General features: G+C 40.3%; 2 protein-coding genes across 5 annotated transcripts in view; both read right to left on the reverse strand.

Annotated features, from left to right (window-relative positions):
* The window catches only part of scaf8 (SR-related CTD-associated factor 8), a 46,964-nt gene extending 35,766 nt beyond the window's left edge, over nucleotides 1-11,198 (reverse strand). For all 4 annotated transcript variants that reach the window (XM_085379259.1, XM_085379260.1, XM_085379257.1 and 1 more), the window contains exons 1-2: nucleotides 11,072-11,198; nucleotides 10,084-10,167 (exon numbers count right to left, since the gene is read on the reverse strand). In XM_085379259.1, the coding sequence (XP_085235385.1) occupies nucleotides 10,084-10,167; nucleotides 11,072-11,101 (114 nt within the window). In that variant the 5' untranslated portion in view covers nucleotides 11,102-11,198. The remainder of the gene's footprint in view (nucleotides 1-10,083; nucleotides 10,168-11,071) is intronic.
* Nucleotides 11,199-12,899: 1,701 nt separating this feature from the next.
* Nucleotides 12,900-24,782, reverse strand: part of LOC146611852 (connector enhancer of kinase suppressor of ras 3-like) — a 41,898-nt gene continuing 30,015 nt past the window's right edge. Inside the window, exons 15-25 of the mRNA XM_085342360.1 lie at nucleotides 22,338-22,380; nucleotides 18,293-18,346; nucleotides 17,861-17,900; nucleotides 17,237-17,406; nucleotides 16,075-16,148; nucleotides 15,876-15,947; nucleotides 15,707-15,771; nucleotides 14,584-14,708; nucleotides 13,757-14,099; nucleotides 13,289-13,479; nucleotides 12,900-13,180 (exon numbers count right to left, since the gene is read on the reverse strand). Of these exons, the coding sequence (XP_085198486.1) occupies nucleotides 12,980-13,180; nucleotides 13,289-13,479; nucleotides 13,757-14,099; nucleotides 14,584-14,708; nucleotides 15,707-15,771; nucleotides 15,876-15,947; nucleotides 16,075-16,148; nucleotides 17,237-17,406; nucleotides 17,861-17,900; nucleotides 18,293-18,346; nucleotides 22,338-22,380 (1,378 nt within the window). The 3' untranslated portion in view covers nucleotides 12,900-12,979. The remainder of the gene's footprint in view (nucleotides 13,181-13,288; nucleotides 13,480-13,756; nucleotides 14,100-14,583; nucleotides 14,709-15,706; nucleotides 15,772-15,875; nucleotides 15,948-16,074; nucleotides 16,149-17,236; nucleotides 17,407-17,860; nucleotides 17,901-18,292; nucleotides 18,347-22,337; nucleotides 22,381-24,782) is intronic.

Consider the following 24,782-nt stretch of genomic DNA (forward strand, 5'->3'; position numbering starts at 1 on the left):
ATGGTTCTTCCCTGTGATCACTAGGATCATAAGCTGAGATGCTGTGTTCAGCTCTGTCTGTCAGGAATTGTTGGCTCTTGAGTGGACCATTTAAACTGTTTAGAGGTGACTTGTTTTGTGATGTGACGCCGTAGGGAGACTGAATGGAAAATTACACATAACGAACTGAAACAACACTGAATACTGGCACCAGGACACATAAACAGTCCTTTAAAAGATTCCATTAGAAAGGAAAACGGCTTGGTGAATAAATTAACTGGGTGTTTCATCTTCACTCCATTCGTCTGCTGACGATGTATTTATATATTTTTTTTACTTTTGTATTCTCCCTGTGCTTTCCTTTAAGGTCTCTTCCTTGTACAGTAAAGGCAGACACTTCCTCTACGTGACCCTTAAACTGTGATTTAGCTTTAACAACAAAAGCAGCAGCAACTTAACTAATGAGTCAAGTTGGGTCTGGGTATGAAAAGCAAAGACAACTGTCGTGAACATTTAGCAGACAGTCTTCTTCACAGAGATTCTCCACCCTTTCCAGAAACCCTACTGAGCACATACTTTCACACCAAAGAATTAAAAAAACAAAAAAAACCACATGCTCATACATCACCTGCTGCAGTGTGGACCAGTCTCCAGGCAACTGATCACACACTGCACAGGCTGTGTGTGAAAGATATGAACAACACTACCTGCAACTGTTACCGAACTGCACTCATCCTTGTACTTCTAGACAGAAGACATGAGCAGCACAGTAGCATCACTGTGATTATGGTGGTTTGTGTCCCTCTATAGACATTTAGAAAGCACTGAGTAAGTAAAACACACGTGCATGTTTCTGATGAACAGATTATGAATTTAGGCAAGTATGCAAACACTGTAGATAATTATGTACTACTGTCATAATACTGTGACCCCCCCCCCCCCCACACGCACATTTTGAAAATGCTCGATGGAATAGACAGAAACTGAAAGGAGCAAATTACAGACCATCGTGCGATCAGACTACACCCATCTTCACAAGTATTACAGCAACTACTTTAAAAGCTTTTCTTCGACAGCACATGATGATGTGAGAGTGAGAAGGACTGAGACAAAAGCCAGAGGGTTAACGTCCCACTGTGCAGCTCATCCCTGCCATTCATGTTCAACCTTATCCACATATCACATAATCTAGTCTACCACTATCCATAATCAGTGGACATAAGTGGATAGATACGTTAAAGCCTGCCTCGTTCTTTCTTCACTTTTTTAAACCTCTAGTTCTACCTGAGCCGTTTTATGTTTGTAAAGCTTGATAAATAATTGTGAAGCACTTTGTAACTCTGCTATAACAAAGGTTTTATCATTTATTAGTAACTTTGGTAACCTGCGGATGTCATGATGATGACGAAGAGTGTAAATGATTAGGTTATATTTAATCTGGCAAATTTCTTCATGAGACAAAGTGATAAGGTGGTGCGACAGAGGGATCATTTAAGCAAAGCTGCAATCTTCACCACTTTTAACAGAGATGCCGTTCTTCACTCGAGGCACCAAACAAGCATCGGCCACATGCTAGCACGCGTGTGGCATTTCACTGCAGATATAGAAACCAGGACATGATCAATTCATACTTCCTGAATGAAACGTCTCTCTCAAACCGACGGCTCAGCAGAGAGCTTTGTGATTTTCTATGTCAGTCAGGATCATTTAGGCTGAGCTCAAACGTTTCACAGCACTGAAATGTAGCAGCGGAAAAAAACAAACTGAATTAGTTTATTTTGTTAATGTGTAATTACATTACACCAGCAGCCACTACATGCAGTCCTCACAGAAACACCACCTTAACTTCTGCAGACTTTTCTGCCACTGCAGGGTCTCAAATATTGCAAAGTGCAAAGTGTCGCACTTTTCAGCAAGATTTAAAACATAATGCATTTAACATGGAATGTGATGAATGCTTTCATGTAGCTCTTAAAATAAACACTAAATCTTTGCTTGGCCAATTTTTTGCTTCATTCGTGTAACATGTGTTCAGATTTAAAGGGTTTCTGTCAGACTACTTAACCAGCCTAATTATTTTCTCTCAACCTGCAAATACTTCCAACATATAAAGAGTAACTTCATCTCTTTGTATTTAGCAGTCGGACTCAAACAGACTTTAAGTAAATAAACAAGATAAAACCCATTTAAAAATAAGTTACATATCCAGCAGTATTTTCTAACTGGACTCTGGACTTTTCAGATTAATATCTTTAAATTTCCACACTAACCTGAGATGATACGTAAGGGACATTAGAATCCACTGTTACAAAGGACCATCGTGCCACATTTATAAGTATAAGGTAAGGAAATTTCCTCTGCTCCTTTACTGTCTAACAGAATTGTTTTTAAAAGCCATAACTGATCCTAGATCAGTGGATCTATTACACATTTAGTCAATGAGGCTCTCTGCTGTGTAGAAAACATCTGTTTCGAGCCTATTAGGCGACACAAATCCCTTTGAGGTTTGTGTCAGTGAGGGCATCCGGTGTAAAAGTCTGCCAAATCAGACGTGCACAACTACCTGCTGTGGTGGCCCCTGAATAAGGGAAGAGCTTCTATAACTGGTCCTCTATTAGCTCTCATAAAAGTAACCATGCTGGGTACAGCTCACTGAGCTATGCAGCTTAAGGGTCTGAATCTGCCCCTGTTTGTTTACTGTGTCTCTCCCCCAGCCTTCCTGTCCACTCTCAAACTGTCCTGGCATTATACAAATATTCTAAGAATAATAAATATTCTAAGAAAGTATCCGAGTCCCTGTGTGTGACTCTAGCAGCTAATGGCGTCAGCTTCATGAAGTAGATGTTAAATTTCTCGTTTGATATTGCAGCAAATGCAAAAAACATAAACGAAGCAGCACGTTTAAGTTTAAAACATCCATTAAAAAAGGAGAAAATAAAAACGGCATCGAAACAGTTGCCAATAATTCCCAATAAAAGTTTTCAATACAAATTCACGTTTAATAATTAATCTTACAGCTTTCATAGCTACGTACATCTGAAGTATCCTGTAGAGTAAATCTGTTACACACCGAATGTGATGTGAAAAAACAACAACACGAAATTCAGAAATTTCCAGATCCAAACTTGTCGTGTAACATATATACACACCGAACCGGTCGGATTTTTGCTAAAATTGGTTAAAAAAATAAACAAACAAATAAATAAAGGAGTAGACATGAAGCGATCATAAGCTGGTCTTGATGTTTCCAAAAAGAAAAGGAGGAAACAGATTCTGTCTGCATCCAGTTCTCAGGAGCAGCAGCAGCATTTTAAATCAGGGGCCTCGAGGGCCAGTGTGCTGCAGGTTTTAGATGTGTCCTTGATCCAACACAGCTGGTTTAAATGGCTAAACTACCTCCTCAACATGTCTTGAAGTTCTCCAGAGGTCTGGTAATGAACTAATTGTTTGAGTTGGGACCTTATCTGAAAATGGAGAGGAATCATTTAAGAGAGAGCCGACTGACCTGGAGCAGCATCTAACCGTGCGCCTGAGGTTAAATAGGACTATTTTACCATTTCCATCTCATCGTGTATTCAGTAACAGTGCGCGATTTGAGTTACGAGCACACCTGTTGCGAAATGCAGTGATCCAATTGGTCAGATCTCAGGGCTCGCAAAATCGCTAGCCCGATGTCCCACAACTAGCGATATCTCCGGTCGGGCGACCAAAATCTATCTCAGCCCCGCCCGTCGGGTTATAGCCCGATGGGCGTTTTGGATCTGAAAAATCTAAAAGATGAAGCCCGATTCAAAAATAAATGCAGCAAATTCCTCCAGTGAAATTACAAGGCTGGAAGTCAGTGGCGGTAAAATGACTTAAGATCGGGTCATTTTAGGTCAGTCTAAAAATATTTTAAACTCACAAAATATTTGCATGGATTTTATCGGTTGTATCCTGTAATAACTAATCACCTACCCTGTGTGTTGTTTCCTCAGACTGCAGAGAGGTTCCTAATTATTCCTGATCATTCATTACCTGACACACACTGTTATAGCTGCTGTCAGGTTAGGTTACTTTTAATATTTAATGTCTTTTTGGTTCAAATAATGGTAGTTTGGTGACAACTGTAATTTTTGCACCAACTTATAGTTTAAGCCAGTGCTAAAGGTTGCTGTTACAGTTCTCGTATTGCTACCTTTTAGTACAAACTGAACTGTGAATGAGAAAAATATAGTTTGTTGCAAAAGAAACCACTTGCCTGTGGGCCACACAGACGCTTGGAATTAAAATAATCCACTGAGACCAATTCATTTCACAATAATCTTCACAGGTAATTTTAGGTCTTAACGGATTCTGTGCAGACGGGGATCAGTATCACTTATTGCATGGTTTAAAGGGGAATGTTTCAGAGATTTTTTGTGTTGAAAGCTGTCCTTTTCCTGGAAGTACAGGCAGACTGATACACACAAACAACACAAAGAAAAGAGCGAGACATCTACAGCTGCTGGTGGGCAATGCCAAGTGGGTCAACACGGGTAAAATATAGGCAACCTACAAGCGTACCCAGACTGTGTAAGTGGAACCCGGCTGGTTCAAAACCATGTATTTCTCTCCTACTTGTTGCTAGTCACAGACGAAATGAAGAATGTGGCAAAAACGCAGCATTCGCTGGTTTGTAGCAAGTCGCCGGTAGCTGTGCACCTTACAGGCGTTAACGGTTTTACATTAATGCCACGCTTTCATCAATTTTTAAATAACTTGGCTGTGAAAATAATTGTCTGAACATGTGTGAGTCTGTCAGGCTGCTTCAAGAGAACATTTTAGAGCGCAGCTGATGATCATGAGTTAAGGTAACTTTTCCTTTTTTAAAGTGCAAGACTGTCTCTTCTTATCCAAACTCAAGATACGCTGAAAGACAAACTAAAATCCTGTCTTTAATCATTCATCCAATTTCAGTATATGGAGAATAGTAACAATCCAGTAAGGTTAAGTGCTCTTCAGATGCAACCTTACTCTGAGGCTGTACTGCCCATTAAACCAAATTAAAGATTCGATGCTGTGTCCACAGGAACAGTTTTCTGTGCTGGAAGTTTCGATTTTACAGTGAAGTCCTTTGTACAAAAACACTTGAAGTGCACTGGGTTGGAAGATGCTAAGTTTCTGTAGCACTGCTGTTCATTCCTCTTACAGATATCTACACTAAATAATAGCAGAGAGTAATCTAACTCTGGCAGTGACTAAAAAGACCATTTCTAATCTGGCTATGAATGAAAATTACTTTTAGAATCTTCATTCATTTTGAATGGCAGCATAAAAACTGCTGCCTGTGGACATCAGTCTCTTAGAAATTTGTGCTGAATGGGTAACATGATAACAAAGCATCTGACATTACATCTCAGATGCTTTGTTGCACCATCCCGGCTGGTCACATATGCATCGTTTTCCATTTATTATTTTTGTTTATCACGTATGTTGGCTGTTTTGAAATGATCAGCAACGTTACAGAGAAACTTCTAAAATCATGTGCCGTCCTATCCTACGGATCAGCTCCAGCACTGAAGCGCCATCATCAATCTAGTTTAAGCTCTCTAAGCTCTCCTCCATCTGAGCACGACTCAACAAGAAGCAACAGCCCCAACCTTTCATTCAAATCACCATCTGAAATATGTAGATTCAACTGGATTTCTCAGTTATTGATGAAAAAGGCAAACTTCCTGCGTGTACAAAAGACATCAATTACGACTGCTTTGCCAAAGCATGGATTTACAATTTTTAAACTGTGAACCAGACAAACCTCAAGCTTCAATGAAATAAATCTAAGATTCTAATAAAAACTTAGTCTTGACATGCAAATCTGAGTATTGCTGGAGATAAAAGCACTAAACGTGTATATTTAATGTTAAAGGACTCATGCAGTTAACTGTATACTCAACATTTAATAAGTCACTGATGGCATCTTAAACCCAAAGCTAACACATTTCCGCTCCAGCTCCATCCAACATGAAGCAACACAGAAGACTGACTTTAATTAACTGCACCAAACACAAATATCTTCAAATAACTCATGAAGAAAATCAACAAGACTGCAACTTCAATTTGAAAAACAAGAGTTCAAAGCCAACATCGACCAACGCAAGACAACCAGAACAGCAAAAGCTGTGCATCTCTGGGTGTGTGGGAACAAATTCAGTTCAATTATTTTAGTCTTCTTCCATCTTCCTTGTGAAACAACCCATACTCCTACCTAAGCTGGTTAGGGATTCTCTTATCTCTTTGTAACTCTCTCCACCCCATCCTCCTGCTTCACTTTCAGTGCTTTGGGGGAGCTGGGAGAGCTGCTGAGGGAAGGGGAAACGGGTGTTATTCACAGGTAACACAAGGCATAGAAACACCACAAGAAGAGCAGTTCCTTTAGAGTGCAAACAGGACAAAGAAATATATCATGAGAGGACTTTTGTTAAAGGCTGGTGTCCTGAACTCAAAGTGTCAGGCCCAGAATTCAAATGACTAAAAAAATAACTGTCATTTTATAAAGAAGGAAACTGTGTTTTGGTCCTTGAGTATTTCATAATAAGAACAACTTTAAGCAATGAAGTCTAAGGAGAATTTGTTAGTGACTAATGATCAGCGATGCAAAAGACCCCCCGAATTATAGGCACAGTGTGCAGGATACCAGCCAAGCATGCATAATAAAAAGCACCGTTCTGGGAAAACACTTTTTTGCCCACTTTGAAAAGTAAAAATGACCTTCACCTTTTATAAATCATCTATATATAAAATTAAGTAATAAAATTTAATTTTAAAAAAACAGCAGCATTTCTTTGGGTTTCAACTGATTTTTTTTACTTCTAAAATTTCTCCAGATGTAGAGTCTCATTTTCTGCTTGGGTTTTTAAGACACACAGATTTTGCTGTGTATTGGCTACATGCCATGTGTTAAGGCCCATTTATCCCCATGAATCATCATGTGTTTATGATACACTGACAGACCTGTAAACAGGAACCAACATGCAAAACTACTAAAATATAACGGTCCACCTGCAACATGAGGACGCACAGTTACTGTTGAGTAAGCAGGGTGAGACTTTTATTGCTATTTGTTCATTTTGTGACGTTAGAACTAGTTACAAATTCAGCTAAACTAATAATAGTCAAGTACAAGAGCTTAAAGCATTTAACAGCACGCAAGAACAGAAATGGCGCCAACTACTTTCAACACTATAACAGCTAACAACTATACAGCTACGCATGTGTCTGCACTTTATTTTCAAAATCAGAAAAAACTACAAAATAAAAGCGGAGGTCGGAACTCACTGTAGGATTTTATCTTTCCTCCATCAAAGTCATTCTAGGAAGTTGTCCATAGATTCAAAATCAGACAGCAGTAAGATATATTTAAAAAGCTAATTTGGTTGCATCCCGCAATGTAACTCACTATTTCCATGACAACATTACACTCTGTTTCCCACACATGGAAAAGTATTCAAGCTCAGTCTCAGTGGGCAGAAACGCCTCCCAAAACAAATTCACTGCCATGTATCCTTTAATTTAGCCAGATTAATAACCAGCTCTATCTTTATCAAATTTAATTTCAGCCTAATTATAACACTCGGCTCTTGTTATTATGAGATGTGAATATTGCAAACAAAAATTTAAAAAAAACAAGTACTGCAGCTTTTACACGTGTACCACTGAACATAATCAGGTCAGAATAACAACTGGTTGCGTATCATTTTTAATCAGAGGATTTGCAGTTATGGTGCTACATCATAGGAAAATAATGATCAAAAACCAAACTAATAAGGCAGATGATGTGAAGCTGTATTCTTTTTAAAATCGTCCACACCTTATTTGATGCTCACGCAACACAAACTGCTGACTGAAGATTGTTCTGTTTGTTGTAATTGTGTAAAATACACAAAAGACTCCAATAGGACTGGTTTATACTGGGATCAGTCTAAATCTGTTACAGTGGTCAGATTAGGCATTTGTAGAGCCTTGACCGAGTGATGCATCAGACCACAGATCAATCAAAGCCAGCAGAAGGGACGAATTTGCTCCAGAATATTTAGCACAATCAGTAAAATCTGGAGATTATATGACACAACCAGGGTATACTAAACTTGTGATTGGCAAGTTGTTGGCCAATGAGAAAGTTCACAGGTTCACAGTCAGGTCCTGCTCTCCTCATTCATCATTTCGGGTTTTAAACCCGTAAGATAACAAAGGCTAAAACGCTCATTTTAAATGATGTCACAGTGGCAAGCTGCCGTAGTCTGAATGTGGCTTAATACGCTGTTGGCACCTAATACATTTACCTTAATGTTTTATGTCTAACATCTGTTTTATTTAGAATTCTAACCGATTTACTCAAGGCATCCCATCTATATTTTCCAGACCACAAGAAGTGCTAAAGCCGCTGTGCACTGCTGTTGGCTGCTGATGTGTTAATATACGTAAAAACTGATCAAATGCAGCCTTTTAAAAACTTTGTATTCACAATAACGTGTGTAGAATTTCCAATGTATAAAAGAAATCTGTTATCAGTTTGTGAATTCAGCCATGATTTCAAATAACAGCAATAAAACAATTATCTCATATGTTAAAATAACTTTGATGAGTTACAAAGCAGACTTATATAAATAAAAATAATGACTGTTACTTTAATTCCCGAGTTTCTGGCACTGTGCACGCTGGCTCACTGCTCAGGAATGAAGCTACTGTTATACTTGTTACTAACATCTTTGCCTTTTACACAACAAAAAGTCAGTTTTATTTAAAAAAAAACTTCTATAACTAAAACGAAGAGACTTATAAATACAGATGGTGAAAAATGTCTCTTCAAGCTTGAAAATGTTATTTACTAACAGCCTAGCACATAAATGAACTTTGTGCAGTAACAGGCAACGTTGATATGTAGACATTAACTGAAGCAGGCAAAAAAACCTCAGTGTGATGTGATACATGACCTGTTTTTGAAAACAGAATAACTCAACATCACTGGGTTCAGTTACTTTTCATACACTCAAAATGTTAACTTTACCATGTTCAACACATAACAAACAAATGTCTGATTAGAAATATACTATAAGAAAACTACATAAATTGATAAAAACCTATAGATTTGATTGGTGTTCGACTTTGCTGAAACTCCCTGTTAAACTGGGATGTTTGGCTAGCGAGGTACTTCAGTCTCACTGCACCCCTCTAATCGTCATATTTCCCACACATATAAATCAATAAAGTCATTTCTATTGCATGAAAAAAAATCAATTAAAAAAAAAATTGCTTATTGCCTGAAGGCTGATGAGAAACCATAAAAGGTAGCAGAAGAGCAACACCTCATATATTTTTTAATTCTTAGGTAATTCAGCTTTCCTGGGCTTTTATTAAACTGTTCTATTATTAAAAGTTATGCAAACACCACACAGTTTTACAGCAGAGCAGATGAGTTGCACACACTGCTGTTGAGTTTATATAACCCTACATTCCTTTGTAGTTTATCCAGTAAACAGCATAAGATTAGCATAAGATTTTTTTTTTTTTTAAAGCAGCTTCTTTTGGCTGCTCCCTCATTCACACGTGGTCATTACAGCATATTTGATTTGGTATATTTTACTCCACATGCTGTTCCTACGCACAAATGTATTACCGTATGTTTCCCTTTGTCTAGAATTGGAGGTCTTACGTGTGTTAAGCCAAAGGGCATACAACCACCTGCACTTCCATTGTAGTAAAAGTCAACATTTATATTTTCATCTTTATTCCTTTAAATACCAATAACCACATATTGTTTTGGATGCTTGATTTAAAGACCAAACCAGAATGTGACTGAAGATGAGCTGAGAGTAAAAATTCAATTTTGGTCCCACATTTTCTTTACCATCTTCATACTGGATAACATTAACATACCACAACTCTAGTGGGCTGTGACCTAAATTGAGATTTAAAAATTACTTGAGGTCTATTCTACTGTAGGAGCAACTCAACAAAACTAGAATAATGTTGGTTGCTAGACCATGCATATGTTTATATTCATTGGGAGCCAAGGAACAGTTCTCTTTAATAATCATGTCTTTATTCCTCTATTACCTGCCTCATCCTATAACACTGCATACTTACTTTTATAGCCTTTATTCCAGACTTGGTGATCTGAGTCATCTTGGCCTTGGAGATGGGGGGCTTGTATTCATTCAATGAGTACAGCTGAAATATGAAAGGAAAAAGACAGAACAGCTTGTTTAAATACTGAAGTGATCCTATAAGAACCGTAAACTGCCACCCAATAGCTTTCTAAATGAGTACCCCCCTTCACCAACTACAAACTTTTATTAACAATTTAAAGAACCTTGGCTTTCGCTGTCATGGGGCTCAGAGAGACCCCAAGTTCACAATAAAGCGACGTCGGGGGCTTGCCTCTGACTCAGGTATTTGCGTTAGTATCGTCATTAAAACAAACACTCACAATTCGATTGCGGTCGACAGCGGATTGATTTTTTACTAGGATTAAATGCAGGTGTTATTTACAATGATCATCATGCTAAAGCAAAGACTTCGTGTTATGTAGACAAATGACGGCTGCGGTCTCCGCTTGGAGGCTTCAGATAGCTAAGGCTAAACTTAACAGTGTGGATATGCGCTGCTACTTCACATTGTTTAGGTTGCATATACCGGGAAGCTAACTGTAATTTGGAAAGTACTGATTCACAATCATTTGTTGTTTCTTTCCCAGGTGAATGAGCGCTACTCTGCCCATGGTCACATCAGATAGTTAGCTCAAGCGGTTTTGCTAATTTGGAGCTAGCTAGCGAGCTAGCTATTTAGCGCTACTGGCAGCCGCTGGGTTATATTTGTTCACAGAATTTAACCCTGATTAGGGCTGTACTAACAAATTAACTCTCTTCTTGCATGATGTGTGGCCAGTTTATACGAAGTACACACTCACTGACTTTACGTTACCGCTGCACTGCTGTGCAGAAACAGCGGCCTTGCCAAACACTACCCTCTTCTTTACTAAGATGCTAACGTTAGCCGACTAGCTACCGCGACTGTGAATTAGACAACATATCCTCAATATACTCAAATCTTTTAGCGAGAATCTCTTACAAACCTCATTGTTAAAGGCTTTGACCGCCTCCATAGTGTTGTATTTCGACTGGCAGACCACAGTAAATATTTACAAACGTCTCCTCGATAACCGGTTAGAGGCGTGCATGCCCGACGCTTGCTGAGATGGAGGAGACTGCCAATATGGCGCATAACCTCAGCGGGGAATGTGGAGAGAAACCGGCGACTCCTAGCGTCAACGAGTCGTATCAGACGGAATGTTGGTGTATAATGAGACCTGATATGATGTGTGGTGACGGTGGCACTGACAGAAAGACAGGAGGCTGAACTGGAGGTGTTAAGATTTTCATTGTGACTGACCACAGTGGAGAAGATTCGGTTAGTGCATCAGGGGGACAGGTTGGGCGGTTTGGAGACAAAGTTGGGGATGCATGGCTGAAATGGTTTCAACCGATGATGCTTTGAAGAGGAGAGAAAGTGGTCAAGTTGGACAAAGGATGCCGAGGATGGAGCTGCCAGGCAGGAGGAGAAGAGGAAGACCACAGAGAAAATATATGGATGAAGCAGGACATGTTTAGTATGACAGAATGCTGCAGATAGGGTGAGATGGAGGTAGATGATTAGCTGTGACACGACCCTTAAAAAGAGCACCTGAAGCAGTACATTATAAAACCTGTGGAACCCATTGGTATCAGTGGTGACACTCACTACAGGAATCATACAAAGAGGCTGGTAAAGTTCACTTTTCTGACTTTATTTCCCTGTATACAAACAAACACATTCATTCCAGAATTAAGAACAAACATCACACATCCCTTCACAATTATTTACATTTTTTTTAACTTATACAACAGATGATACATAAGGGGGAAAATGCCTCTGTATTCTGGTAGGTCCTGTCATATATTAAAATCCTGTTCGGCCTGAGGTGTCCAAACCTACTGTGCAGTCACATAATGTCTGAATTTATTTATAACCATCCACTTATCTAACTTGTACCAGGTCTTTCAGACTTGTTTGTATGATTCCAGGAGCGTTTTCCTGAGAGTTATCCTTAATACTGCTAAATCCCCACTTTACTTCAATATACTGTATGCACAGATGTTATCAGTTATAAAGTCTGTCACATTTTAGACAAGATTTTGCCTCATACTGTCAATGTTCATGGGCAGAAATGACCAAAAAAATAATAAAAATCAGTGTAGCTGAAATAATTTAAAAAGTTTGTTTTGGTTTAGAAGATTAAAAAAAAAAATCTTCCACAAAAAACGAGGCGATCGCTACATTTCAGCAGTAAATTACATTACAGTCACATGAATTTGACACTTTTGAGTATTAAAAAAGAAGAAATTCTGATTTGAGACCAACATTTATTCTGTTAGTGCAGGCCCTAGTGTTCAGTCAGCAAAGTCTTCCTAATAAGCATGAATATAGGGCGACGACATACACACATTATTGAAAAAGCTTCTGTAACACATGTGTAACAGGCACTGAAGGTGCATGGCACCAATAACTGACTGTGAATAGTTTAAAAACAACAAAATTCACTACAGATAAATTCAAAGTGTTTCCATGCAGAGAACAACAGAGACATTATTTCCATGCACTCCACCGTTCCAAATATACAGTTTATACATAGGTTCATAAAATTATAAAAACAAACAGCTGTAAAAATTGCTAAACCTACAAATTAAACAATAAAAATAATACTACGACACATTTCACATTTTAATGTGTGCTGCTTATCATACACCGTCTCCACATGGAACTAAAAACAACAGTTCATTCATCCAACTACTAGTTGAAAAGAACTTGAATATAAACAGAGTTCTCAAGTGAATAACCAACAGCAGTGTGTGTGTGTGTGTGTGTGTGCGCGTGTGTGTGTATTTGATGTATGTGACTGTGAGGTCCTCAGAGTCCGAACACCATAAAAAGTCATGAAGAGTCTTTATAAACTGGTCTCTACCACAGGAGCGGCTATGACCGACGCTTCAGCCTTTGCGGCCTCTGACGCCACCTGCTGGATGTGTGTGACACAGATCTCCTGCACCAGAGGTCCGTTGGCCTCCTTCCACTCTCTGAACTTGTCTGAGGTAAGCTCCGGGTCAGACAGGATCTGTTCTATTGCCTGCAAGTCCGCCTCTTTCGCCTGGGCAAAAAAAGTGAAAAACTGAATATGCATAAATTATTTAACTGTATTTTTTTGCTATTCGCAAACTAAAAAACTAAAAACTAAAAAGGGAGGTGAGAAATGTACCTTTAATGTGCTGTTGAGTGTCCTGATAAGGTGCAGCTTGTCATTGACAGCCTGGTTTTTGCAGCGTCTTACGAAGGAGGTCCTAAATTCCTTTTTCGTGGATGGTTTACGTTCTCCTATCGGCGACAGACTGGCCTCCTTCAGGTGAATATACAGCTTCTCCATCTCATCGGAGCCGTTCTCATGATTGCCTGCAACAAGACAACACACTTCATCATCATCATCATCATCATCCTACATGCAGTGGTTGCATTGAGTAAATGCCTGCTAAATTAATTCAAATGGCATGCAGGTGAGTCAATTAGATTAGTCACAGATAGAAAGCTCAGAAAAGGAATAAGAATGTTAACAGTCGTATATTCTGTTGATCACTGATGCTAATCAAAGTTCTGAGAAACAGGAAACGTGCTCTGCTTCTTAGAGCTGGAAGTGGGCCACGAGAAAAAACTGCATATATTAAATATTCACCTTTATTTTGCGTCCTTAAAACTTCCCTCTGATCTTCCCCCTCAGCTGAAGGCGTTTCCTCATTAGATTCAGTGCCCGAGGAGTCCTGGGTGGCCAAGTTCTCCAGCCTTGTTTCCTCTGCCGTCTCCTTTTGTGGAGGCTGATGCGAGTGGACCTGGGCTGAGCACACCACTGCTGTTTCCCCAGCAGAAGGAGATGCCTGCGAGACGAGGTCCAACCAGGACTGTCTTTGCTTGGTGAGCGAAGAGGCGGAGCTCTGAGATGTGATCGTACTGACAGGTGAGGAGAGCGAACCGTTAGCTTCGCTGGGGACTGCAGAGGAGTAAGGGGGAGGAAGGGTACCCTGAAATACAAATACATTTAAGTTAAGAGTTTTTTCTATTAATTAATCCCATTTGGTTCCACTTGGTTTTATTTACTTGTAATAAAACATGTAGTGTCCCTTAAAGACACAGCTGCCTTTGCAAAAGTTGTGACCGTGTGTTTAATCTAAACAGAATGTAAATCTTTGCTGAACATTAACAATTAAACTGCAGTTATATGCTCATTTTGAATTTGGCTGCATTGACTGCATTCAGGCTGTTTATTACCGTGACCTCACTTAGTACAGAGTCATTCTAATGTTCTCAAAGTAGCATGGCATCTTCTTGCTGAAATAAGCAAGCATCCAGCAACATGCTTGATGGTAGCATGTTTCTCCAGAACCTGTACAGGTTTGCAGATGCCTTCACAGATGTGCATCAAATTCAAAATGAGCTTATATTAAATGAAAAGATAAATGTTGGCTCTTATGGATGGATGTGCGTCGAGCCAGAACCGTTACTGACCTGATGTGTGCTACCAGGTGGACCGGAGGCATTCGAGGAGTCCCGCAGGGTCTGTTCAGAGTACGGTGGAGGAGGTATCTCTGTGGTTTCAGCTTCTTCGTGATCACTAGCTTCACTATAACACTCTGAACATGAAACATGGAGACACACAAGAAACAAAAACTTCAAACATGTAACCAACAAATGTAACCCAGGAAAAATGCCTGTGGGGCCCCACAGTGGGTAGTTGTTGGTGAACTGTGGGGCTGTAAACCCACACTTACCCCAAGTGGGCGTGTCCACCTAGATCCTGCTGCAGTTGTGCCCTTTGGGGACCTTACATGGGTTTTCTGTGGGTAAGCCCACGTGGGGCTTACAGCAGTTTTGCTCTTTTTGGGCCCCCAAGAGGGAACTTTGTGGGCAACCAACAGTTGTCTTACAGGGACCCCGAACGGCAAAACTGCAGCAGGATCTAGGTGGGATTAGTTTGGGCTTGCCTTGCCCACACAGCTCCACATTTAGACACTGTGGGCCCACACGGGCATGTTTGCTGACACATTATTTATGATAAGGAAGCATCAAAAAAGAAAATATATTGTGGAGAAGAGACAACCATAGAACATGTTTTATTACACTGTCAGAAATATGAGGCTGAGAGAAAGTGGCTGGTTCAAAACCTCAGTACAACGGAAGTTAAACTGGGGTTACACTGCAAAAGAAGTCAATGAGTGAAAGCTATAACAGGCCATATTTGGTTTAATAAGACTTTAGTGTTTCATTTTTCCCCTCTGAGAGCAAGTGGATCCACAGTGTAGTACAGTTTATCTGATCTAAGGATCAAGTGGTTTGAGAGTGAGAGATATAGATCCCCTGAGGGTTGTGCCAGGATGAGCATCTGCTGTAAAAATCTGTGGGGCCCAGGTGTGCCATACATTTCATATTGGTCTGCCCATAGTAACCCCACACGGGGCTGAAGTGGGCATGTTTGCTTGGAAAGTACTGAAGAGCTATATGACAATTAAAAACAAACGATTCCGTTGCTGATTAAAAACTTAAATAGTAAATTTCTTAAACTAAAACCCAAACAAAGTGAGATGTTGGAAAGCTTCAGTGACAGCGGCGGGGAACTGAAACAGGTGCTCACCGGCCGAAGCGTTTACTTCTGTTTGCTCATACTGAATGGAGGCCAGCCCAAGCTTATTCACCCACCTGAAACAAAGAAATGATCCAACTTAATTGCAATTCTGATAAAATATTATAATGCACATAAAATGTATACATTTCCAAACACTGTTTTAGTTGACATGACTCACAAGTTCATGTCCTCGTAGCTCTCGGCAGCAAAATAAAACATCATAACTTGCGGGTGACAAGCTTTGAATGCACTGAATAGGGAAAGACAGACGAACAGCAGTTTAGTGTTTCGAGGGTTAAAAAAAAAAAAAAAAGACAGTTTTACTGTTATAACTGTGATTTCATAGATCACACCCAGCACTGTTTGTGAGGACTCACTATTTCTTCTTGCACTCGATGGCTCTGTCGATCATGAAGTTTGTGAGGTCGATGTAGCCTTCAGCTTTTTCTGCCTGCAACGCACAGATTGAACAACAGTGAGTATTAGAACACAACTTTCAAACCACTTCCCCACACGGACGTGCGCGTCTGAATTGCAACAGGCAACTTCTTTAATTTCCTCGTACTGAGTGGTTGTGACGTACAGCAGGTCTGACTGAAGTTATCGTGCCAGTAAGTCAAACAGATGTAGATTAGACATATATGTAGCAGCGGGCTATTAGTGACACGGTCACATTCAGGAAGCGCAGTGTCACCAGCGCTCGCTGATTCCTGCAGTGACAGACTGGCAAGGAGACAGCTGTGGAGGAAACCAGTATGACTAACCTGCAGCCCTGACTGCCTAGCGCACATCTGTGACTCACCCAGTGTTAATTCTGTGGTCTGTTACTTAAGCTGTAATAAAATTTAGTCATGTTTCATCTTTTGCTATTGTTAGCGTGAGACAAAAAAGCATAAAAGCAAATAAAAACACATGAAGCCACATCAATCACCGGATTACATGTTCAGTCAAAAACTAAAGTACACATTGTGTATGTGCCACCATCCTGCTGCTGTAAAGAGTGATTACAGCACTTAATCTGCAGCTGATACAAGTTCTCAAGAACTACCCCGATTATTTTTAACTATTTTATGATGATTAAAAAAAAGATCATCAGACAGTTTTAAGATTCTTTTAAGGCGTTTTTTTGATGACTTGGGTGTAACACTGTTGTACTTTGTAACTTTTCCTGAAATTAGCAAAAATAAAGAAGATATGCAAGATACTCTTTAAAAAGGGCAACACAGATAGGATGACACACAAAATATTCCAAAGAGTGGTGGAAAACCAAAAGAAAGAGGTGCAACTTTAATAGCTTCCTTATTTTTTCCTCTCTCTTTTGATATAATTCTCATCATTACATTATATCTTATAATCTTGCAAGATAAATTGAAGAAGTTGAAAAGCATGCAACTGATATAGAGAAGCAGACTTATCTGTGTTAAATATTTTTGTTATCAGGGATTGTGCAATTGTACACTCGCTGTGTGCAATCTCTAAATAGCAACCAGCTAGTCTAAAACCCACATTAGTCTTCTAGTCAGAGGGTGTTTTACTCACCAGCTGGTTGGTATACCAGTAGAGAGCAGTCTTCTTCAGCACAAACCAGTACTTCTTCCATTTCATACCCAGAAAGCCTTTGCTTTCTTTCTTCCTGTACAGCCAGCCCTGGTGGTCTGGCTGGCCGAGCTCTTTGACCGAGATCCGTCTTCTGCTCATCGTACCATTGCCTTAACCAGACAACAGCGCATTTAGTCACAGCATCAGAGGAAGCAGAACGTTACAAATTTAAACATCCAAACACAAACAACCAAAACGTTTCCATTTCAGTCTAAAGAGCTTCCGGAGTTTGGTCGATAACCAAATGGACCTCTAAAACTAAGAAGCGCGTGAAGCATCCTGGAAGAGTCAAATCAAAAGTGCTATTCTACCTTCATCCTACCCGTTACCGATATGAGTCAGTCAGCAAAAACAGTATATATACAAATTAGTTAGCGTCTCAGAAGAACCCAAAGGCACGGCTACACAGAGCCAAGAAATAAAAGAAGTGAAGTGAAAGTAACTGAACTCGTCTAAAATCCCTCTGCACACGCCAAGTGCACCGCTGCTTCGCATCCACCCACTACGCTTTCTAATTGCAGCTGTAGGCTGAGATAAGTGACAAGGTGATAAGGCAGGACTCACCTCCTCGGCTCTTCTTCTTGGATTTGTGTCGGAGGGAGACCTTTGAGAGGAGTGCAGAGGAGGGGTTGGGGGAGGTCAAAAAGAAAAAGGCAAGGGGGTGAGCAGCAGTTTCAGACCACACAACTGAGAAGAAGAGGCTGTCTGAAACATCCTGTTTTCACACTGAGTGTCATGTGCATTTTCTCTATCTTTCTACATGCTGTTTAACACCTCCATTAGCATCTGTGACTTGTTTCTTATTGGTCTCCTTTTATTTGTAACTCTCTTTGCTCCCCAGTGAGTCAAACAAAACATCCACCTGGTGGTGTCTAAACTCTGGGTGTATACTGCTTACATTCAAATTAGTTACTGATAAATAGGGAAGCAGAAGTTTCTAATCCTTTAAAGAGAGAGCGAGTAAATGTTAGAAAAAGACAAAAAAGAGCTACTTACAGGGTTGTAGTCATCGGCAGCCATTGAAGGAGTCACGGATATGGGGAAAGCAGCCTGTTGAAAGAAACACCTTATTCAAAATGTGTAGGTTGGAAAAAAACAAAACAGAAATGAGCAGAAAAGGAGAAAAAAAATTTCTTCAGTGTGACAAAAGGATGTGGCGTCACGGGTACAGCAAAGACAATGTTTCCCAATCAGCTTTTTTTTCTCTCTTTCTTATTGTTGTTTTGTTTTTCAGAGGATGGAAAAAACTGAATCGAACATGCTCAGAAACAGCAGAAGTTCTGTGGAAGCAGAAGCTCAGAGAAAGGTTAAAAACGTAAAAAGTTAATGCTCATGATCAGCACTGAGTCACAGCACAAGTGTCACAATGATCAGTGTCAGCAGATTTGTTTAATATGTGACACACACAGAAAGTTGTCTCACAGCAAAATGAAAAGGACTCTTCTGCAAAACGACATCGTGCAAAAATCTATTTTTTCCCAAACAAAGAATCAGAAAGATTTTTCTCACTTTGCAGTTCAAGCTCATAAATGGACAGTAACGTTGTGAAATCTAAGTTGCCTTTATTGACCAACTTCCTCTAGGTTAAGTTCCTTTTTTTTGAAATGCCAAAACTGTTAGAGAGAAAGAACATCAGAGACAAAACTAAGCACCGTGCTGCCCCACTGGGTGTGAAGTTAGAGAAAATGAGAATCTACACTGTGGGTTACACATTTCAGAGTACTCTGAAACGTGTAACCCACAGGCATTTTTAGACTCGGTGGCAAAACCAGGCGGCGAGTTGTTCACAGGGTCCTGAGCCCTGCTGCAGCTGTCCAAGTTTAGCCACTTACCGGTACCACAGCTCGCCAAAGTCCCCAGCTAGAACAATGAAGAGAGAAAGACTCATACCTGGTTCTTTAAAAGGTTCGTCCAAACAGCTAAGTATCCTCTGTGCCTCTGACAGTGATAATAAACCATCACTAGAAGCTCTCATCAATACTTCTGTACATTTGTGCCTTGCACAACACAAATGTATCATCACTTTGCTTTCCGGGTGTCAGAGCTGAGAGGCTGAGTGTAGGAGGTAGATGCCTATCACCACACAAACCACTGCCCAAACCTGACTGAGAGTGACTGCCTGCCTGTGTTTAGTAACTAACTTCCTCTTGGAGTTTTCTCTTTTGCACATGTTAAGAACCATGTGTAATTTTAGTGGCAAGATCCAGACTGAACAAACCTATCTGCAGATTTACGCAACTATTCTTTGAGGTTAGATGCAGCAAGAGATGAAAAATGAAATATTCTCTCTGTATGTAAGATGCTCTTTTATATCACCATTAAAGGAGGAAGTTGACACTTCACCTGAAAATAAGATTTTTCTTCTGAAAGTAAGCTTTCGGGAGAAAAGGAATGACGCAATTTCTCGACCACTACCTGAAACAAATACCTACAATTTCAAAAGAGCGAAAAAAAAAATATCTGCGTCTTACAATGAAATGACATTCACAAAGAATAGAGGGGAATGTGACGTGTTTACAACCAAATACTTTTCATACTATTAGGACTATTTTGCGAAGTTTAAGACAAATTTGGTTAAATGTTAAATAACGATTTTCTGACTGTAACTACTGAGTGTAGTTCAGCAGTAGCCTGACTGCTTGTTGTCCAGTAGCTTAATGGCGAAACAAAGTCAAAGAAGCCTGCGGACAAATGAATTAGTCCGAGCTGCCAGTAAAACAAACACTGTACCTTCCACCATAACCTCAGAGAAAGTAGTCTGTCTCGAAACCTTTGCTCAAAGGTTGACCAAACTTTGCCAAACATGTCAGGAACATACGCGGAAAGCCAAAGAGCACGTTCAAAGAGACGCCGGCTGGTTTCAGGTGAGTTCAGGTCCTGTCTGGGCGTTACCCTCCAAAGAAGGCACCACCCAAACTGAAACTGACAAAGTGACAAATATTTTTGACTCCCCCCAATAATTCAGATATAACTACAGGGCTAATTTTTCGCATTTCATGTTCCCCCCACTTTCCCCACGCATCTTTCATTCATTCATTAAATTCAGTAAAATCCATTCGTTTTCGCAGTTACCCCACCTGACCGCAGGGTGTCGCTAAATCCCAACTGTGTAACAGCCTTGGAACCTCAGTGAGAGCGTCATAAAAGCATCATTTTTACCCAACACACACATTTGTCTTTACAGCTGTTGTTGTACTTGACGCGTAAAATGTAGACGGGACTGTTCCACAGACTTGCCTGTGTAATTCAAAACACATCATTGTATCATTGTTTCAAACAGCTGTGACATTCACAGTAACTCACGCTGAGTATGAAAAGCAGCATTTCACATGTGGTGAATGCAGAGGAAGTCCGCACTGATGCTTACAAAGCACTTTTTTAAAATTTTTTTTATTACTTTAAGAGAAGTTGATAAAAATCACCAACAACCGCCTGCAAGAAGAATGAGAAATATAAGCGGTTCAGTTTACACCCATCCACTCGTTGCTTAGGGAAGCTGTTCCATGGCTATCAACACCCTTCGCTGCCTCAGTGGGGAGTGAGTTTTTAGCCACAGCATCACTGCCTGAGCTGTATCTGTGCAGAGGCTTGGATGTTCTGGGCCACGTTTGGCGGTAAACCAGCAGACACATTCCTGAGTCCTGCGTTATTATAGTCTCCATTTTTACTAAGCCTAAATAGACAGGGGCCTCGTATTTCTTTCCACTTGCCATTGTACAGTAGAAAGTGGTGTGAAGTGACGAGGAGGCCTTCTTTATCTCGCTCACATTCGCGCAGGCTTGTGGCTTCCTCTTTGCTTCGCTGTCACCCTATCTTTCTCATCTGTATCAAGTGACTTCCTCGATTTGCCCCTAAACCTCGCAGAAGCCTTTAATATTTCAATTAAACGTGCTGAACTAAACTTAATAGCTCATGATAATTCACGCCCGTCTCATTTCTGTGCATTCTACTGGAGCTATGTATTGGTGGAAGTGAGATAATCTGGCCTGCGACTCATGTCAAAGGATTCAAGGGAGTGCTGATTGGTCACACCAACTCAATCTCCCATCATGATCCGTGCTGAGAATTGTCATGGCACTTACTTACCCCCACCCAGAAACTGTGTGTGAGACAGAAAGGGGGGGGGGTGTCAAACAGAGTGGCTATTATTTACCAGGGGACTCTCACACAGTGTAAAGGGGGAAGGGTGCAGTGGTTGGAGATGATATCAGATTCTCGCTCGCTCAGTTTGATGGCGCTGCATGCCCCTCGCCGGCTGTTGTTGACTGTGCAGTTGCCGCTGATCATGTCCTGAATTTTGATTTTGGTGCACAAAGCTCTGAATTCAAGACTGAAAGAACTTAAATCAGAAGTTGGTCTGCAACATATAAACCTATATAGACACAAATAGTCTAAAAGGAAGCGGTTGATGGCCTCCCATATACCACGCCTGCATCGGCGTGGACTCCCTGTGTCCAGCCATCTTACCCCTGTGGAGGATTGACAGTAACCCGTGGTACTGGGGTGTGTGGTTTCACTGTGTGCGTCCTCAGTTAACCCCTGCAGTCATCTCATTTCCACAAATGCTAAAGCTAGAAGGTGCACGATCAATTTTCTACTAACAGCATATTCAACAGAGAACGAAGAGATGCAGTCTTCTGCAAAGTGATACTGCTAACACATAAAGATGATCTGTACCACGTTAGTTTAGAGATTTAGCACAAATTTTAATTTAGGATTTTGTAGTTTAATAAAAAAAATTAACCTGTCAAGGACACGATTTATCCCCAACAAATGTCTTCACCAAGTTTTACGTAAAATACACTTTTTGAATTTTATTTCATATCCCAAATGTCAAATTTAAGATGCAGGAAAAATCGAGACACTTAGAAAGATTCATCCATATTAATAAAAAACAAAGAGCTTTGCAGTGCAGACTAAGCTTTGTGTGCAGTGTAACAGGTCAATCATTGAAGCTCCAGGCCATTCCTCACAAACACACATCATTCAGGTGCATGCACTTCATTTTTTCAGTGAGAGGAGCTGATTGTTATTTACTTACTGCTTGAGAAAAGGACCACGATCGTAAATGTGGATGATTATACCTGTAAGAACAAGCGAGAGACACGAAAGCCAACACATTAATAACTGAAAACACACCACATGCACTGATGTTGAGCAGTGCTTTCCAGCAGACTTATATCATACACCAAAGAGATTCATCTCACATTACCGCAGTGTATTTTGAACATTTCCAACACATACTTATTGCTTCCCAGCTAACTGCTCATTATCTTTATCTGTGTTCCAATCTGACTCTGATTTGGCAAAGCAAAAGCAGACACTTACGGGTTGGGATTTATTTGTGAGTGCTTCTGATAATACATTTGGAGACCAGTCACAGGAGCATGCTGGAGAAGAAGGTCGCTCCCAATGTTCTGACTGTTCTCAATACTGAATTGCCCTCTGCTGGGCCTAAGCCAGTGTGTTTTGTAGGCTGTGAAATGGATTAAGGCTTGCTGTCCTTCCCCTTTAATTGCATTTTTGTTTTCCTCCCTCTCAGATTATTAAAAAAGATGATGATAAAGATTGTTTGAAAAAATGGTTTTAATAGATGACAAAGAGAAATCTGATGCACCGTTACATTCCTCGCCTCACCGTGAGAAACCCCCCCCCCCCTCTTGTTTTTACAGATTGACCAGCCTAAAATTAATATGACACACGATTAAATCCGCTGTCAATCAAATTCCTTTCCCTGCATCAGTGGCACATGTTCATAACCGCCACCAGCGATGAGTCAACTATGAGATTTACAATAGCATCTGTCTATATATCCTAATTGTGAGTAATGTTTTTGATCAAGCGTGCAATAGACCGGATGCAGTGCGCTTGTGTGCGGCTCTTAGAATAGAAGCACCGGGCTGGGGGTGGGGTGCAAGGCGTTTAGTCATCTATTGGGGTGTTAATGTGGGGAGTCACACTTCCCCAGGCCCTGCGTCCAAGACAAGAAGAGATCTATGGGCAACGCATGAGGAGAGGGAACAGCAGTCCTCATATGTCATCATATTTGGTAGTGGGATGGAGTTATTTATAGTTGGAAGCGGATTTAGCATTCGTCATAACAGTGACATTTCTAAAGATCTCTGGGGGATCTTGGGGGTGGATGGACACATTGCTGTGTGGGACATGTTGGATGCTGAGGTGCTGAGACAGAACTATGTTAAAAAAAAATAGGCCACAAATACTCTTTCAGTTTCATTATAAGCTCTAAATTAATTAAGGAACTTCAATAATGGAAAAAGTCACGTTGTATCGATAGAAATGACTAATGCTCTGCAGAGGACGTTTATCAATCTCTGTAATTAACATTCTGTTTTACCAACTACCCATCAGCCACAGCAGTAACCTTCACTTTGGAGGTAGTTCTCTACCGGGGAGCCAGTTTGCATAATCGTTCTCCAGGTTGTACTTAGACACTTTCAGTCTGGCTTTACGTTGCCTCCTGTGCAGAAGTGGCATTTCTCTGATACCTCACCCTCCCTGCAGGGTTCTCGTGACTACAGTTCCCGACTTGGTTAAGTCTGTGAGGCTTGTTCTGCACTCTGTGGCTCTTGATAATACTTTACACTCCAGTTGTCCACACTTGCAAAATCTGTGATAACTTTGTATATCCATCTCCTGCTTTGTGAGCATCTAAACTAAACGGATTTCGCTGGTTTTGCCACGATGCTTTCTCATGACACAGATCAAATCCTTACTGAAGTTTTTATACTGTGTATAAATTAGAAAATAATTATAATCATTGCTCAGCAGTGGATGGTTTGTTTGTGATGCTCAATAAAAAAGTCAGTTTTACAGGATGCTAAGATGCTACCTATGCTTTCTAAAGTAAACTAGTATGTGTAGAAATCAGAAGTTGGTCTGCAACATATAAACCTATATAGACACAAATAGTCTAAAAGGAAGTGGTTGATGGCATCCCATGTACCACGCCTGCAAATAGTATGTGTAGAAATGCTGTGCTGAAAACCCCTTACTCTGTTAGACGAAAACTTTAGATTTCATTGGAAGACTAATAATTTGGCCTTTATTTGTAAATGACAATAATTTCCGGGGTATATTCATATATAGACATAGTATGAAGAGGTCCCTTTTTCAGTAACCATCTCTCCTCCAAATAATTCATTTGGCTAGTTGAAAATCTGGAGCATTAGCTGTTGTGTGCTTGCTTTTTGTCTTAAAATAGCCAGATGATTCATGGTTTGAGAAACTAAGGCTATTCTATGGGGTGCAACAGTTTGTGCAACACACAAAAGTGCACGCAAAACAGAAGTGAGAGTGCCCAGTGAACAACTGAGCGACAGAAATAGTGTGTCAAAGTTTCAGATTTGGGAAACTGTCTGCTCACAGGCCAACAGTGAAGAAACAACTTCCAGGAAGATTTGCAAAGAAAAGAATTTTCAGAGACGGACAAAAAAAGGAAAATATTAAGATGGGCAAAAGACCC

The sequence above is a fragment of the Diplotaxodon limnothrissa genome, linkage group LG19 (genome assembly GCF_057381915.1).
Source record: "Diplotaxodon limnothrissa isolate DT_005_m linkage group LG19, D_limnothrissa_male_GT1.1, whole genome shotgun sequence".
Lineage (NCBI taxonomy): Eukaryota > Metazoa > Chordata > Actinopteri > Cichliformes > Cichlidae > Diplotaxodon > Diplotaxodon limnothrissa.